At 43.2% G+C, this 16554-nt stretch overlaps 1 protein-coding gene across 1 annotated transcript in view; it reads right to left on the reverse strand.

The window, feature by feature from the left end:
* Positions 1-2357: 2357 nt before the first annotated feature.
* The window catches only part of Met (MET proto-oncogene, receptor tyrosine kinase), a 108466-nt gene continuing 94269 nt past the window's right edge, over positions 2358-16554 (reverse strand). The window contains exons 18-22 of the mRNA XM_051151900.1: positions 15325-15506; positions 12180-12289; positions 10833-10998; positions 3026-3162; positions 2358-2921 (exon numbers count right to left, since the gene is read on the reverse strand). Of these exons, the coding sequence (XP_051007857.1) occupies positions 2711-2921; positions 3026-3162; positions 10833-10998; positions 12180-12289; positions 15325-15506 (806 nt within the window). The 3' untranslated portion in view covers positions 2358-2710. The remainder of the gene's footprint in view (positions 2922-3025; positions 3163-10832; positions 10999-12179; positions 12290-15324; positions 15507-16554) is intronic.

A 16554-nucleotide genomic window follows, 5' to 3' on the forward strand; every position in this document is an offset into this window, starting at 1 on the left:
ACATCAGTATAAAATTGGATTTTTAAAGAGTCAAATATCCCCCAAAGTGCTACCCAGTTCTTAGATGACTGAAACCCCATGTTTGAGTGCTTTTGTCATGATTAGAATGTAGAGATAAAGCTGAATGCAGTTTCTCTGAGCACAAAAGTTTCCAAAGGGTGGGGACGTGTGTATATCAAAAAGGGATTTTTGAGGGGCAACACCCATCTCTTTCTAACTGCCTTTTCGTATCCATCTTTCTGTCAACTGTGCATTGCAGTTCCTTTGTCATACCTTCTGGTACGTGGATATTCATCTTGCAGAATAACCCCCTGTGAAAACAGAACCAAACGCTCCAGCAGGGGAAAGGTTGCCAGAAAAATGCAGGCAATCAGAAAGTCAGGACAAACCACCCTTAGCAACACAGACACTTCCAGAGAGTCTGGCATGCAAATCTATGTAGCTACTGCCCATACATTAAAGAGTCAGCAGCTGGGCCATGGAGGAGCGCCATGGAGCCAGGTGAAATCAATCTTAGGATTCCCTGTCATTATGTAAATGAGGTAGGTAATCAGGCATGACTAGCCATAACCAACTCACAGTATACAAGATGTTACGTCACTTTATTTTAACTGTAAGATTTATCAGAGCAATTATGAACATACAAAGTACCATTCAACTCAACTGCAGGTATAGGCAGCGACAAGTAACTCTTAGAAGGATGACTTACTCACACAGTCTGTCCAGACACATTACCCTAGGAAGGCTCATAAACAGAAAACATGATTTTCACATTGCGGCTTTCTCAAGTATGTATATACAGGTATGGGTGTTTTCCATAGCTCTTTCTGTTCTTGATGCATTCATTTTCCTGACCTCATAAAGACAGCTACTTCTTTCCACAGAGCAGTTTTTTTTTACTGTCCACCATTGATAGTGCTCTGTGAATTGGTAATACTCTTCATAATTACGAAGCAGCAATATTTGAATTGAAATAAATCTGGACCACAGTTCCTTATGTGTTCTGATATATTCCACCACCACAAAGACCTGTTGATTGCCATCATTTTCCTGAATCAACGGCCAAGCTCAACTATTGGGTTTCAGTGGAGCACACCCATGTCATAGCTTGCTCTATTAACCCCTGGCTTCAAGTCTCGATGATGTAATGAGGGTGGGGTGTACTGGCAATCAGCACATTTCCTTATCACAATTTACAGCCATTAAAAAAAAAAATCATGCTGCTGTCGCTCCAAGTCTCACATACCTCTTCAGAAACATTCACAGTGCAGTATTTCTGTGGCCTAACAAAAATTTTCTTACATCATTAAAAATAAACATTTCTATAAAAATATAATACTTTCGATGTTTACACGGACAAAACCAGCTAGAGGAACCTAAGCCACATGCACTATACAGTAGTAAGCACAAAATTCCACAGAGCAAAACACGTCAAAAGTCCTATCCAGAGTGACTACCTATCCAAGGTTTTCAATTGGCTTCTTGTCTGTTTCTAAAATATACTTTTGTTTAACTTAAAAATATGTCCTAATCCAAGAAATGAGACTCCCCAAAAGTGTTGCCTCCAATTGTTTTAGGTGAGAAGCCTCCGCCTGAGAAAGTGTGTGTAGTTCTAGTCCATTGACCCTTTCTTTGTTCCACACACAAGCTGTGTAGAACCTTTCAGTCAGTTTTATTGTCCTCTAAAGACCTATGGAGTTGCGCTTAAAAAGATTTATCATCACAAGTTACCTATTTTCAGAGTTGCCATTAAAAAACAGATAGAAAATTTAAAATGTCCACATTCATTATATCAGAAAAAAAATCTTTCTTAAATTTTTGTTTGCTGAGACAGGATCACACACTGTTGCTCCTTCTGGCCTGTAAATCATTATGTGGCCAAGGTTGGTTTCAAACTTGTGACAGTCTGCCTGCCTCAGCATCACAAATGCTGGGATTATAGGCGCAAGCCACCACGCCTTGCTAAACAGCTGCATTTTAACTGATGAATATTTTAGTGTAACAAAGTTATTTCTTGAAAAGTCTTCCTATTGTTATTTCTGTACATAAAATCCCTGATAATTTATAAACACACCTCATGTCATGCTATTTTGGAAATAAGTGCATTGTCTGTGGATATTCCTCCAACCAAAGGAATGTGCATATAAAAGTTTAAAAAGGAATGTTTTCCTGACAGGTAGACAGCATCAGAAATGGAAAATGTTCATGACCATAACACAAGAAAAATATTTTTAAAACACTGGAATTCCAGCAAGCAGCCTGCTGGAGCTACCACATCTGTCCTGCATGATGCTACCTCTTCTGAGTTTTCTATGGAAAATCGTCAAAGTTCATTGTATCACTTCCTCATTAAAAAAAAAAAAAAAAACTTCAACCCAGAACTGAGATTGTGGACTCTAATGAGACAGGAGTGTTGTAATAGCTGCAGGCTGCCATTGGCCCCCAGCCTGTGGGGATCATGCTGCTGTTCCTGATGCATTGTCAGATGAGAAATTCCTCAGAATCCAGGAATGAAAGTAGCAAGTTAGTGTGGTATAGTGGTGTAGTTTTGGCAAAAGCAAACACCAAAACCCAAAAACAAAACAATAACAACAGAAATGTTGGGTGACCTTTCAAAGGCCAGGCAGTGAGAACTGTTGGGAGAAGGTATATAGACTGTTGTTTGGGCCAATACTGTTTCTTGGAAGGGGGCTGGTGGGCCTCCTGTCCATCATGTGTTCACATCCTCATCAACGTTGTCTTGGGATGGCAACAGAGAAGGATACGGAGCAACAGATTTTACGTTCACATAAGTAGCGTTCACGTGGACATAATGCTCCCCGAGGAAAGTGGAGAAGATTGAAGATATCCTGGAGACCAGTTCGGAAAAGGACGGGCGCATTTCAGCTTTGGGATGCCAGCATTTTAGCATCACTTCATACCTGTTTCAGAAAGATATGCTGTGAGAGGCACAACGGTAAGGGCTTCTGCAAAGGTCATGAACTTCATTCAGACTTACTGACGACCACTCTGAGATCCTACTTACAAGGCGTCCGGGCAGTATTCTGGTTGCAAGAGTCTTCTGCCTTGCAACAAGTAGATGGTGATATCAAATGTGTTCACATCAGGATAAGGAGGGGCTCCTCTCGTCATGAGCTCCCAGAGAAGCACACCAAAAGACCACTGATGAAACAAGACAGAGGAGAAGCCAGGTGAGGCGAGTGTAATCACCAACTATGCAGGGAAACTCAGCAGGTCCGTGTGATTAATACTTAACACCATTGCTACTTAGGGCAAAAATCTCACTATAGACAATTGGTAAACTATAGATTTCATGGCCTGTTTAAACCAGAATAAGATTAGGTATAGAATACAAGTAATTATAGTTTTCTAGAAGAATATGAGAAGTCTATGCGATGATTAAGACAGAATTTGTGCTCAGTGGAGTACATTTTCTGTGTTCCTTCTTGTAGGGTCAAAGTACCAACATGTTCCTACCTTCACCTTCAATACTTTTATCACATTAGGTTCTTTTTTTTTTTTTTTAATTAATTAAAAAATTATATAATTTATTCTCATTACATTCCGATTGTTACCCCCTCACTCTTATTTTCCCATGCCCACCCTCCTTCCCCCTTCCTCCTGTTCCCCTCCCACAGACCTCTGAAAGGGGGGGCCCTCATCCCCCCCCACCTGGCCATAGCCCATCAGCATAGCCTGCATTCCCTTCCTCTGTGTGCCACCCTGCCAAAGGGCAGTGATTTTTCTAGATAAAAGTGAGCTCCCAGAAATAAAAACATAGATTAAAACATTCTGTTTATATATGCTTGTGGGCCTGTGTGAGTTTATGAGCACCATGTGAGTGCAGATGCGCATGGAGGCCAGAGGACATCAGATCCCTTGAACTGTGATAGGTGCCTGTGAGCTTCCTGGTACCGCTGCTGGGAGAAGAATGTAGGTCCTCTGCAAGAGCAGTCAGTGCTCTTAGCTGCGGAGCTGTCTCCAGTTTTAGGGATCCAAGTTGTTTTCTACCTCTGTGGATACCAGGCACACATGTGGTACACAGGCACACATGTGGGCAAAGCACCGAAGTACACACATTTAAAGAAGCAGGAACTGTGTATCTATGAACAGTGTGCTCGCTATGAAATCATAAGGACGAGAGTTCTTCTCTCTAGACCCACAGGAATGGCAGGAATGGCAGTTGTCTACAATGCCAGCCTTTGGGAGGTGGAGACAGGGATCTCTGAGGCTCAGCAGGAGACCCTGCCGAAGTAAACATGATGGAGAGAGACTGAGAAAAACACCAAGTATCAAGTTTTGGCTTCCACAAGCATAGTTGCACGTGCACGTGCACTTACACACACACACACACACACACACACACACACACACACCTCACATGTACACACATCAAACACACATACACATGCAAAAAGGGAGAAATGTAACCATATCTAAATGTTAATGTTAAAAGGCAAGTTCTAAATCAGTGCAAGTAAAAATCCGTATTAAAAGCATAACTAATCAAATTGCTAGGCAACACTGTTCTATCGAAAACTAATTTCAATAAATCTGAAAATGATAAAGTGACAGCTTAATGTGAAACAGCTGTATCAGTATTTTATCAGGAGACCAGAGACATGGAGGAGTTGGGCAAATAGCTAAGATCTCCCAGTATATCGGAGTGCACACTGGCACAGACATTTAAAGACTTCCTGACTCTTAGGTCTTACTGCACCTACTGAACTTCACAGATATGCATTTTCTTGATGTAAAGCTCCCTACATAGATTAGCACAGGTCATGCATATCTCCCCACCTCCCCCACTCCCGGACATGTGACAACAGTGACAGGGAGGTGAATCAGCATGTGCATGTCACCCCGTGCAGAGGACTCAGAACATTGGTTCTTCCTAAGCAACACTTACAGGCCATTTCCATACAATAGAGCCTATGGGAAGCCTGGTGTGTGTGTGTGTGTGTGTGTGTGTGTGTGTGTGTGTGTGTGTGTGTGTGTGTAAGAAAATTCTATACCAAAAAGAAGGAAGTTAGGACCAAATATAGAAAGGGCTGTCAAGAACCACATATTTAGCAAGGAGAATAATACATGTCTTTGAATCCAGAGACAGAAGGGAACTAGTGAACTCCAGGGTCAGCCCTCCAGTTGTAGGGGTAACTGAAGCAATCACAATAACGGCTTTCTCCTGTGCCCAAGTACAAGTGCCTCCCCTCCCCTTTTTCAAGTGACTTATTTACTTTTATGTGTTTGTGTGCAAATGCACACATGCTATGGTGAGTGTATAGAGGTCAGAGGATAACTCCCAGGATCCAGTGCTCTCCTCCTATGGGATCAGGATGGGGAACAGACAGGTCATCAGCCCAGTGTGTAAGCATCTCTACCACCTTGCTAGCCCTTAAGCACTCTCTGGCCCTCTTACTTAGGAAGGGGCGGCGGTTACTGCTCGCCCTGTAGTCAAGGTTGGCTGTAAGTTGGCAGCAACCTTCCCACCTCTGCCTCTAGAGAGCTGGGTGACAAATACGAGCCACACTGTCTGATTCCAGAGGCATTAAGATCATTAAATAATTTGATCAAAAGAGAGAACACAAATCCCCTCCCAGGAGGGAACTAGGTAACATCACTGTCAACTCAGCCTCTTATCAACGTTTTCATGTAAATCTTATTCTGTCAAGTTATGGCATAAACGCTAAGCACTGGAATCTGAGTTAAAATTTAAGTCCACTAAACAAGTATCTATTGACCTTTGATCCTGTCCAAGCAGGTTACTGCCCAAGTTACTAGCTGGGTCCCAGGGCTGATTAAACAGTGTTAACAGTATTGTGCAATAAGAGCATGGCTGTTATATAGATTGAGGACAGAAAAGAGGTACAGCTGCTGTGAAAAAAATCAAAGGGCACTCAGAGAGATTATGGCAAGAGTGAGAGGAAAGTGGATCTCAAGGAACAGACAAGGACTGTCTCAGGAGTGCACGGCACCAGACTTCTGGGTGAAGGGATGCGGCAGCAAAAGTGTCCACAGGAAGCTGGGGACGGTGGCACACATCTACAGTTGTAGCCGTGGGACGCTCAGGTGGAAGAGCAACACGTCTGCAGCCAGTTTGAAGTACTAGAAACCCGGTCTCAAGCCCTTCTCTCCCTCCAAAAAGAACATGTGTTTGTTCTTATTGAATTTATACTACTGGAAAAGTCGCGCATCTAACCGGTGGATTAGGTGACGGGGAGCATGGTTAAGACAAAACTGCAAGGGGGTTTGCAAATGTTGAAAATGAGCTAAGCTGAAATTGGGGAGAACTGACAGATCTGTGTGCCTGGAGGCTGTGACCACAGAAAGAGAATCTGGCAGCTGGGAATGTGGCTCAGTCGATAGAGTGCTTTCCTAGCATGCATGAAGCGGGTCCCACTCCCAGCATACATAAAACCAGGCATGGTGTCTCATGCCTGTACCTATAGCTTTCAGGAGGTGGAAGCAAGGAGTCAGAAGTCCAAGCTCATCCTCAGCTACATTGTGAGTTTGGGACCAGCCAGGACTACATGAATAAGATCCTGTCCAAAAAGGAAAAAAAAAAAAAAAAAAAAAAAAAAGCCTCACAAATCCCCAAATGGAGAATTCTGGGTAAGAACAGAGAAGGGTGGTAAGCTTTTCCTATATTCCAAGTCTGATGGCAAAAAAGTGTCTGCCATATAGTGTGGCATGTGTAGGCATCACTTCCTTCCCATACTGTTATTTTATTTAATCCTTAGAATGGGTTAACAACGATCATGACCTTGAAGTGTAAATAACTTTGTACATGTTGTAAGGACAAGGAAGCCAGAGTTATAAGAGGCTGCTCAGGTGCAGCATCTGTAATGCAGAGGAAAATGGAGACTACAGACATTGAGCATCGCACACCTTAGGCAATGACATCAGAAGTTGGAGGACTCATATGACAAAAACTAGAGCCACACAGCTTCCAGACAAACACTGTACTAGACTATAACAAAACCTCTTGTCTGATGATAAACCTCTATCCAGGATACAGAACTCAACTCAAAACAAAAGGGGTTAAGATCTGATTAGACATCCCACAAAAAAGGATACAAGATGGCTCCAGGCACACAATAGGCTCAACATTAGTAGTCATTAGAGAAATGTAGATTAAAAAAGAAAATACAGCTTTATTAGATTGACTCAACCTCCCCAAATCTCACAATGCCTAGTGCAGGTGAGGATGCCGCGTGGCCAGATCCCACAGCAATCACCAGTGGGCAGATAAAAATGAGACAGCCATTTGGCATTTTCTTAAAAACTTGACAGTGTAGGAGCATTATTCCTAAATATCTAAAATCAAACTAAAGTATATTCACACAAAACCTTTTAAGCAAATGTCTTGGCAATTGTAATTACGTGTAAGCGACTGCCTAACAATAGGATCTTTCAGCTGGTAAGTGAACACGTTAAACAGTGTATGCATACAACGGCCCACCACTCAGAAGGACAGACGGAATATGGTACTTAAAAAAAAAAAAAAAAAGAAAGAAAAGACAAGACAAGAAAAGAAAATCGAACTACCAGATGGCCTAGAAATCCCCACCTCTGGGCATATATCCTACACAACTAAAAAGATTAAACAATTTGCATATTGCAGCACAATTCACAACAGCCACGAGGGGCAAGAAACCTAAATGTCTAATAATAGATGAATGAGGCAAACGAGGCTTATATACACACTATATACACATGTCACTCAGAGAAAAGAAGGGAGCCTTATCATATGCGCCAGCATGGCTAAACCTTGAGGACGTCATTTTAAGTGAAACAAGGACAAATGTTTTTATCATTTCACTTCTATGAGGCATCAATATAGTTGAACCCTTAAACCCAAAAGTGGAAGTGTGGCCAGGATCTGGAGGAAAACAAAAAGGAAAGTTTTTTTTTTTTTTCCTGCTCAGTCATTATTGTGGATGATAGCTTCTGAGAAACGAGGCAGAATGGAGTCTGAGTAAGGCCGGCTGGACCAAACAAGTAGGAGTGCAAACTTGAGTGAAAAGTCTGTGGGAGGTGAGCGCCCCTGTAGGGTGCTGTCTGGGCATGAGGGAATTTCACGGGATGTGATTTCTGTCTGATCTGAATACACCTGAGAGTATTTGGCATGGCCACATTCCACCTGGGCATGGGCTAAAAAGAGAAGCTACACATTCATAGGCAAGTTTTTGCCTGTAGGACTCCATGTATTTTCAGTTTACCATATGCTTTTGGAAATGTTCCATGTCAACATTCAAAAGACTAGATGCTGCCTTTGAAATGAAACTTTACACAAATTATTCCACGCAATTAGCGACTGTTTGTTAAAGCAGCATTGTACGTGGCTTACCTATCACAGTACAGCGTCCTTCAGTAAGACGGAGAGAAACTGCACTGACACTCTGCAGTTCCTTTTAAAAGTTTGATTGAGTTTTTGTGGTTCTTGGGATAGGCCTTTTCTTGCTGGTGTCTGCTTTACAGATTATAGAATTACCTGATTGTCTATAATCAAGGCCACTGGAAAAATTCAGCTAGGCTATAGGTACCATTGTCGTTCAGGGTTAGGTTCCCTCACGCCCATCTGTAATCAGTCCCCTCTGCCATTCGTAGCCACAGGCAACTGCTGATGGCTTGTTTACAGTTCTACCGCCTTCTAAACACTTCTTACAAATGGAATCGCTGAACATTATATCATTTGAGTCTGCTTTCCTTCACTTGGAATAATTTGGGGAGCTTTATTTGCACTGCAGAACACATCAGTCCTTCCTGTACACTGCCAAATGGCTTTGCATCGCACAGGCATATCACTCTCTATTAGTGTGTGTGTGTGTGTGTGTGTGTGTGTGTGTGTGTGTGTGTGTGCGCGCGCGGGCATGCACCCACACATTTGTGTAGAGGCCAGCAGTCAAGGTACATGTTGGGTATCTTCCTTAATTACTGTCCACCTTATTTTTATTTTGAATGTATGGGTATTTCGCCTGCACATGTGCGTACCCTGTGCTTGATGCCCACAGAGGCCAGGAGAGGGTGTTGGGTCCCCTGAAACTGGATTTATAGAAGATTCTTGGCAGCTACATAAACGCTGGAAGAGCAGAAAACACACTTAGCTGGCTGAGCTGTCTCTCCCAGCCCTGTCACCTGCAGTTTTTGGAGACAGGGACTTTAACTGAACCAGGAGGACCCCACTTTGAGCAGGCGAGATGGAGAGTAAGCCCCAAGTATCGTCTCTGTCTCTGCCACCCCAGGGGTGGAACTGCAGGTGTGTACTGCCTTGCCCGGCTTTTATGTCAGTGAGAGGGGCTACACTCTGGTTCTATGCCTGCACAGCAATCACTTTCCTGGCCGAGGTATCTCCACAGCGCAAGGTATATCACATTCAACGTCTCCATTTTCCAGGTGATGAATATAGGGATGTTCCTGATTTGGAGCAATTATGAATAATACCACTGCAATCACGTACATGCGAATCTTTGTGTGGGCATGTTTTTTTCCTTCTCCTGTTCACTGGCTAATGATTCACATATGTATTTGATACAATGCCCATTCATATGTTTTGTCTATTTTTTAAAACGGGGGTCTTTCATCTTGTCTCCTTGCTATTGACTTGTCAACACTGGTTCTCTCTCGTGGAGGCACACTGGCGGTCGGGTCTGAATGAACTGTCTGTGCTCTGAGGTTAGGTAAGCTCTCACATTATGGATTCACCTGCAGCCTTTGTTTCAGCCTCCCTAACATGTGTTTCTTGTATTTCATTTGTCCAAATCTCAGGCATTAAGGTCTACCATCTGCTATGACATCCTTCTTTTCTTTTCTCTTCTCTTTTCCCTCCCTCCCTCCTCCCCTCCCTGCCTCCCTCCCTTCTATTTTGTTGACTCTCACATACCCAGAAGCCTCTTTTCACTGCCAGGGCTTGTGACATAACTTAGTGAAAACAAGCTGTTAGTCTCTTCCCACTACTGCCAATGCCTCTCCCTCACCGGATCAGGAATTAGACATGTTCCACTTCTCCCACTTATTCCTAGAGTCCACCCCTCTCCTCTGACTGGCAAGGGGGTGAGGTGGCTTCTCACTAGGACCCCCAGTCCCTGTCCCACGTCATCTTTCTGCAGCTGCCAGCATCCTCTTTTGAAGGCTACATCCTCCAGAAGCATTTCCAGGATGTCTTATGTGCTGACAGAACAGATTTGTGGTTGTATCCTTCAGGGTAAAACATCAAATGTTTCTCTACCTAAACATCACACTTGTCCTGACTTGCTGCACATGAGTAGAACAGTGCACTTGGGGTTTCAGGCAGCACTGACGCTCTGAGCATGCTCCAGACTCTCAAATCATTCAAGTTGTGAGAGGCCAAGGCCAAGGCTCGTTGAACCAGTGAGAAGCAGTGGACTTGCTGCTCCTCCCACCCCCATGCCCTTTGACATTTTTTTCTTCCTCTGGCTTCCATGGTAGTAGCTCCTTCTGTGTCTTCAGGCTCTCCGACTTCCCTTTCACTTTAGTGTGTAGATTCTTTCAAATAACTTCTTTTGGATGCTCATAAAAACATCACTAGCCTGGATTTCTGTGTGTAATGGTGTTTGGAGAGGGGTCCTCTAAGAGGTTAGTGGGACCTGGGGCATATAGCTTGGTATGGTGTTTCAGTCTACAAATATTTTTGAATAAACAAAGAGAATTTCTGAATATAGTTTGGTACCTACTGGACAATCAACTCCAGTTTTACACATGAAAATATCCCACAATTAGCGGTTCTTAATTATAAAAAAAAAAAAAAGTTACCATACAACTATAGGAATGAAAGTAACGAAAGAGAAATTTAGGACTGATGACTACGTTACCACGTCTGACTTGGTGGTGAACTTCTGTGTCTGCAGACTCTCCAGAGCCATCCACTTTACCGGCAACTTCGCGCCCGTTTTGTTGTGGACACTATAGTATTCTTTATCATACATGTCTCTGGCAAGACCGAAGTCAGCAACCTTGACAGTGAATTTTTCATCCAACCTACAGGAGAAAAATCATTACTGACCGAAGTAGAATAATTTACAACAGCGCTGAATGTCTATAGATTTTTAAAAAGTGGCTTCAGTATTAGAGATCCATAATTTCCTCTGGCCTATTGACTAAAGCTAAAACTACAGTGGAATTCCTGAATAAAAATGCTTGACATTTACATTTCAAATTCCACGGGCTGAAGGGAGCCATTATGAGTGGCATGACATTTTGCTGCAGTGTAGGTTTGGAGAAAAGGTAAAGCTGGATTCCACCTTCTTGTCCTTGGTTGCAAAATAAACAGGGTACCAGGCCTCCCCAAGACAGTCACCTACATCATCGGTCTTACTCGCACTATGGTCCATGGGTCGAGCAGGCTATGGAACTGCATTTTACTCATTTTTGTTTTAAAATAGGCTAGCCAGCACATAAAACTCATATATATGCCCTCAGTGAGGTAGAACAACAGAAGGCAAAGCACCGAAGAAACTCCTCAAGTTACAGAAACAAAACAACAATAGCAAGACAAACATTTTCTGCTAAGCCTGTAAATCCTTCATTTCATGGACTTTTATGATGTTATCCTGAGCAAAACCTAGGTAGAAAATTAATAGCATAGCTCTTTCATTCACACATGCCCCAAGCCATGAATCAGCGCTCTACCAGGGAAACGCAGGGATTCAATTATAAACTGTTGACTGTTGTTGTTACACACAGCCAGGCAGCCAGACCCAAATAAAAGTTCTTTGTATATTCATTTCCAAATACCATTTTTGGTAGCGCTTCTGCAGGCTGATTTCAAATCTGCTGTCGGGAGTTACACTGCACCGGGATTGCTGGACCTGGCTTTCCTGTTCCACTGTCAAATGCTGAAGATCAAATTCTCTCTCCCAATCACTAATACAGTGTGAAACCACAACCCTGGAGAGTGCTGGTGGGAAGGGCCAAGGAAAGCGGGGAGTCCACAGCAGCTGTCCAAGATCCCCTGGGGAGCAAGCTTTTAAATGCTTTGTTTGATAAAACTAAAAGCCCCACCTACACCCCAGGAGCTTACACTTCCGCTGAAAATAGTCAAGGAAACCCGACTTCTTGCTTCCAAGAGAAAAGGGGAACCATTCTTACTAGCCTGGAGTAGTGAGAAACAAACACTTCATTTGTACTTTCCTAACGGAGGAGATTATTTGCATACTCACATGCAGTTTCTTGCAGCTAAGTCTCTGTGGACAAACTTTTTGCTGGCAAGATATTTCATGCCTTTGGCTACTTGAAGGCCAAATCCTATAAGATCTTTTACAGTTGGGTTCTGCAACCAAAAAGAGTTGGGAAAAGCATAAACTAAGCACTCAAATGTTCTAACAGTGATCTCAGAATACTGCAATGTTTATATGAGTTATCTTGTCTCAAATAATAACTCATGCCCTGTGGAGAGCCAAAACTATTTGTTCAGTAGTACTGTATACAAAGCTCCAGGCTGGATGCTTTCTATGCATTTTACTTATTTCCATACCCAACTTCTGTTTGGGAGGTGTGGCGGGCTGTTTTCCAGATGGGGAAAGGCACATTATTTGAAAATGTAGGCTTTATTATTCAAGGCGTATAATGAGACAAACTCATCAGGAGACGGTGCTTGTAGAAAAGACAGTTTACACCTCACAGTTAGCAAAAGAATATGGCACACCACACATGCAGGCTGTGTAGGAGAGTACCAGGGATGGTTAGAAGGCCATGAGGGGAAGGTATGGGCGAGTGACTGGATTGTAGCTTCCCAGGAAGGTGTGGGGTGCCTTCTGGGAAGTCTTTTAAACAGTTCTAGGGGGCTTGGTGATAGGGCTGGTCTCGTGGTCTCATGCCTGGCCCTAGGGTCATTAGGATAGACGAAAAAGAGGTGACCGAATGACCGGCTAATTTGCACGTGAACAGCAGACTCTGAAGGCAGGGGGTGCACTACTTCAAGGAATTAGCCCTGAAGGAAGCGATCAGCAAAGTTCTAGGTGTCAAAGTATCCAGAATTTGGTCAATGCAGAAGGCTCAGAGAAATAAATCAAACCACTCTGTTAGGATAGTCACTGACGTCTGTCAGAAGCTCAAGGGAACCAATGCAGCTGCTAGCTCATCCCTCAGCTGTCCTGGAGCGATGCAGAGGACAGGTCATGCCGTTCTACCAGTGCCACCCCCAAAACTGCATGAGCAGATGGAAGGATTGGACTCTGAGCTTGTAGATCTCACTGTGCCTGACAGGCCCGAGAAGGGTCTTAACATCCAGAAGGATCTCTCCTTCAGCAGCTACCATGGAGCTTGTGAGAGCATAGTAATTCAGTGGGCAGCCAGACAGAAGGGCTGCAGTCTCTGCTAGTGCACAGCCCATGGTCAGGCCGCGTCTTGTAGCCTAGACATCCCCTTCGGACATACAGGTTAGGCGCCAGTAACCATTCTCTGGGCTTTAAGAGTTCAGCTCTGATTCTGTAATGGACACTAGGTCATCTCTCCCACTCTTTACTCCTGAGAGAACAATGCTGCATTTCTAAGCTGACTGACTCATCAGAAAGATGACCAGAGTTAAAGCGAGGGCTTTGCAATGTCAGTTCATTTTATCTGAAGAACAAAACAAAACAAAACAAACAAACAAAAAAACCCAGTTCACATCCTGAGGGTGTTCTATTCTTTTGGCTGAACAGAAACTATTACTTTAACGTCCTAGAGCTTATGTAGCTTCATGTTTACATAGCCAGTTTTGACGGAGAGCAAAGCTACCTGGTTGACTCCCACAGGGACCTGTGCAGCTTTAGCCAAGCCTGAGGCCAACCTGTCAGTTTAGTTGTGGGAGCTCCTTGTTGCCCTCTCCTTAGCTCTGGCCTTGCCAAAGCTCGCTCAACTGTCCTGTCGTGATACAGGTGTCATGAAGAAAACTCACACCCACACAAGCTATGACCCTCTTTTGTAACTTTGAGTTCATTTATTCAGCTAATATTTATTAAGAGCTGATATGCTGAGCACTGGCGCCATAGGAGTGAATAAAATCCACAAAATTCCTACCCCGTGAGCTACTGTGGATGTGAGATACATCTCTGTGGTGATTATCTGTTTGTTTATTGTCTAGTACAAAGCGATTTGGTATAATATAAAGTAAGATACATATTTACCTTAAATAAAGATAAATGAAATATATCACAATATATTTTTAACTCAAGTTTTCTAAAATATTATCTCAATACATGGTTAATATAAGGACTTATTAATTAAACATTCCTCCTTCTTCTAAAACAGCACCTAGTTATGTAGCCTTTTATAAGTAGCTTTTTATAAGACTCAAATGCTTGTATTGGAGTGGGAAGATGGCTCAGGGGGTAAAGTGAGTGCTTTGCAAACACAAGAACCTGATCTCAGCCCCCTAGCACCCATGTAAAAGCCAGATGTTATGGTATACACTCACTCTCGCTTGCTCACTCACTCTCGCTCGCTTGCTCACTCACTCACTCACTCACTCACTCACTCACTCACTCACTCACTCACTCCAGAGCAGGGGGCAGAGACAGGCAGATCCTAGCAGCTCGTTCACTAGCTAATTTAGGCAGAGTGGTGAACTCCAGGTTTGGTGAGAGACCTTTTCTCAAAAAGCAAGGTAGAGTAGTAATATAAATGTATATATAAAAAATAAAAATGTTTAATTAATAAAAAAATTTTGAAGTCAATGTCACAATAAAAAAGTGCTTTACATAAAAAGAAAAAGAAAAAAAAAAGAATACAACAAAAACCCTAAAGTGTAGAAAAAAATTGAAGAAGACACCCAATGTGAGTCTCTGGCCTGCAGAAGCACCCCCATAGATGCGTGTACACCCACCCCAATACACCAAACAAACAAAGAAGCAAGTGAGCAAACAGCTGGAAAATTGTATTTGTGGCTCTTTCAGAGGACCTGAATTTGCTTCTCTGCCCATATATGGTGGCTCATAACTGCAACTATAGGTCCAGGAGATATGATGTCCACTTAAATAGTATCAGATAGCAGGCATACACATCGTGCACACATATACATGTAGGTTAACACATACATTAAAATAAAATAAAATAAAATAAAATCGTTATGAATAAAAGGAAGGCAAGCCAAGTGGTGGTGTCACATGGCCTGTGATGTCAATCAGTATTCAGGAGGCTGAGGGAGGCAGAGTGCAGGGAATTTGAGGCTAGCCAGGGCTACAGAGTAAGTACTAGGTCAGCCTGAAGTACAGCAAGACCCCATCTCATCTGCCAAAAATGGAAATAATCAAACAGACAGCCATGTTTAAGGAACGGTGGGCTCACGGCTAATCTGCGAGTCAATAAGCTCAATAAAGTACTTACATGCGTCTCATTTCGAATGAAGTTGCGAAGATCTCCATGTTTCATATAAGGCAGAACCACCAGAGGGGACCCTTCACTCCGCAGGCAGATCCCCAAGAGTGAGAGAACATTGGGGTGACTGAAATCCTTCATGATGATCCCCTCAGTCAGAAACTGGGAGACTTCTTCTATATCCGTGATTCCTGAAACACCCCGTGTTAGGACGTTAGCTTCAGCAGGGGAGAAGGAACACTTCCTTGACATTTAGAAAACAAGAGCAATGAAATGCAAAAACCAGCAGGCGATCGGCTTGCCTGGATGCTTCAGCCTTAGCGTGTTCTTTCTGTGACACATCTACAACAAGGGAATGGTGTCCTAGCAGAAAGGTTTTTTTTCTTTTCTTTTCTTTTCTTTTTTTACTTTCCTTACCTATCATGTGGGTTGCATCTGGACTGACTGACAACAGAAACGCATAAGGTCTTTTAAACATTTTGTTTCAGTTATCATTACTATTAGTGTGCATGTTTCTGTGTCTGTATGTGGGTGCGAGGAACCAGTAGGAGCTGCTGGGAACAAAACCTGAGTCCCTTGGAAGAGCAGGAAGCTCTCTTAACTGCTAAGCCATCTCTCTAGCTCCATATAGCATCTTTTAAATGAACTTTATAAAGCATGGGGGGGGGGCGGGTGGTGATGGTGAAGGGGAGGTCCTTCAGAAACGAGAGATCTAAGCACTCATGGAAATTATTTCTTTTATGCTTGGATTTGATGAAAATGGACAGTTGTGAAAAACATGACTGGATCAAAAGCCTGATGAATGGTGACCGACCAAAAGGGGGTCCAGCAAAGCTGTCTGTTTGATTTCTCCCCGTCTAGCTGTGACCTATCTCTTCTTCTTGGGTGTTAGTGGGACCCCTTCTAGAATGAGCGTCTGATGAGTAGCCATCAGACAATGAGTCCTTCAAAAACAGGAAGGAAGAGGATTCTCGGAACAGTATTTTAAGGTATTATTACTGGCTTTTGGGGAGAGAGGCTGTAGTTTCTATGATCTGCCTTGGTTGCGAGGTGCTCCTCACCACTTTGAGGAATGAAGGAGACCTGGGGTCAAAGAGGCGGGGCGTGGTTGGGAAGAGGCCCTCCAAATGCCCTGTAGTTCAAAGAACCCAACAAACCAAAGCCCCACATTGTAGGGTATTGTTTCCTGAGCCTCAATGGTGTCAACACTGCACAGTGTCTTCAAGTTACTACTGACTG

The sequence above is a fragment of the Acomys russatus genome, chromosome 10, assembly GCF_903995435.1.
Source record: "Acomys russatus chromosome 10, mAcoRus1.1, whole genome shotgun sequence".
Classification (NCBI taxonomy): domain Eukaryota; kingdom Metazoa; phylum Chordata; class Mammalia; order Rodentia; family Muridae; genus Acomys; species Acomys russatus.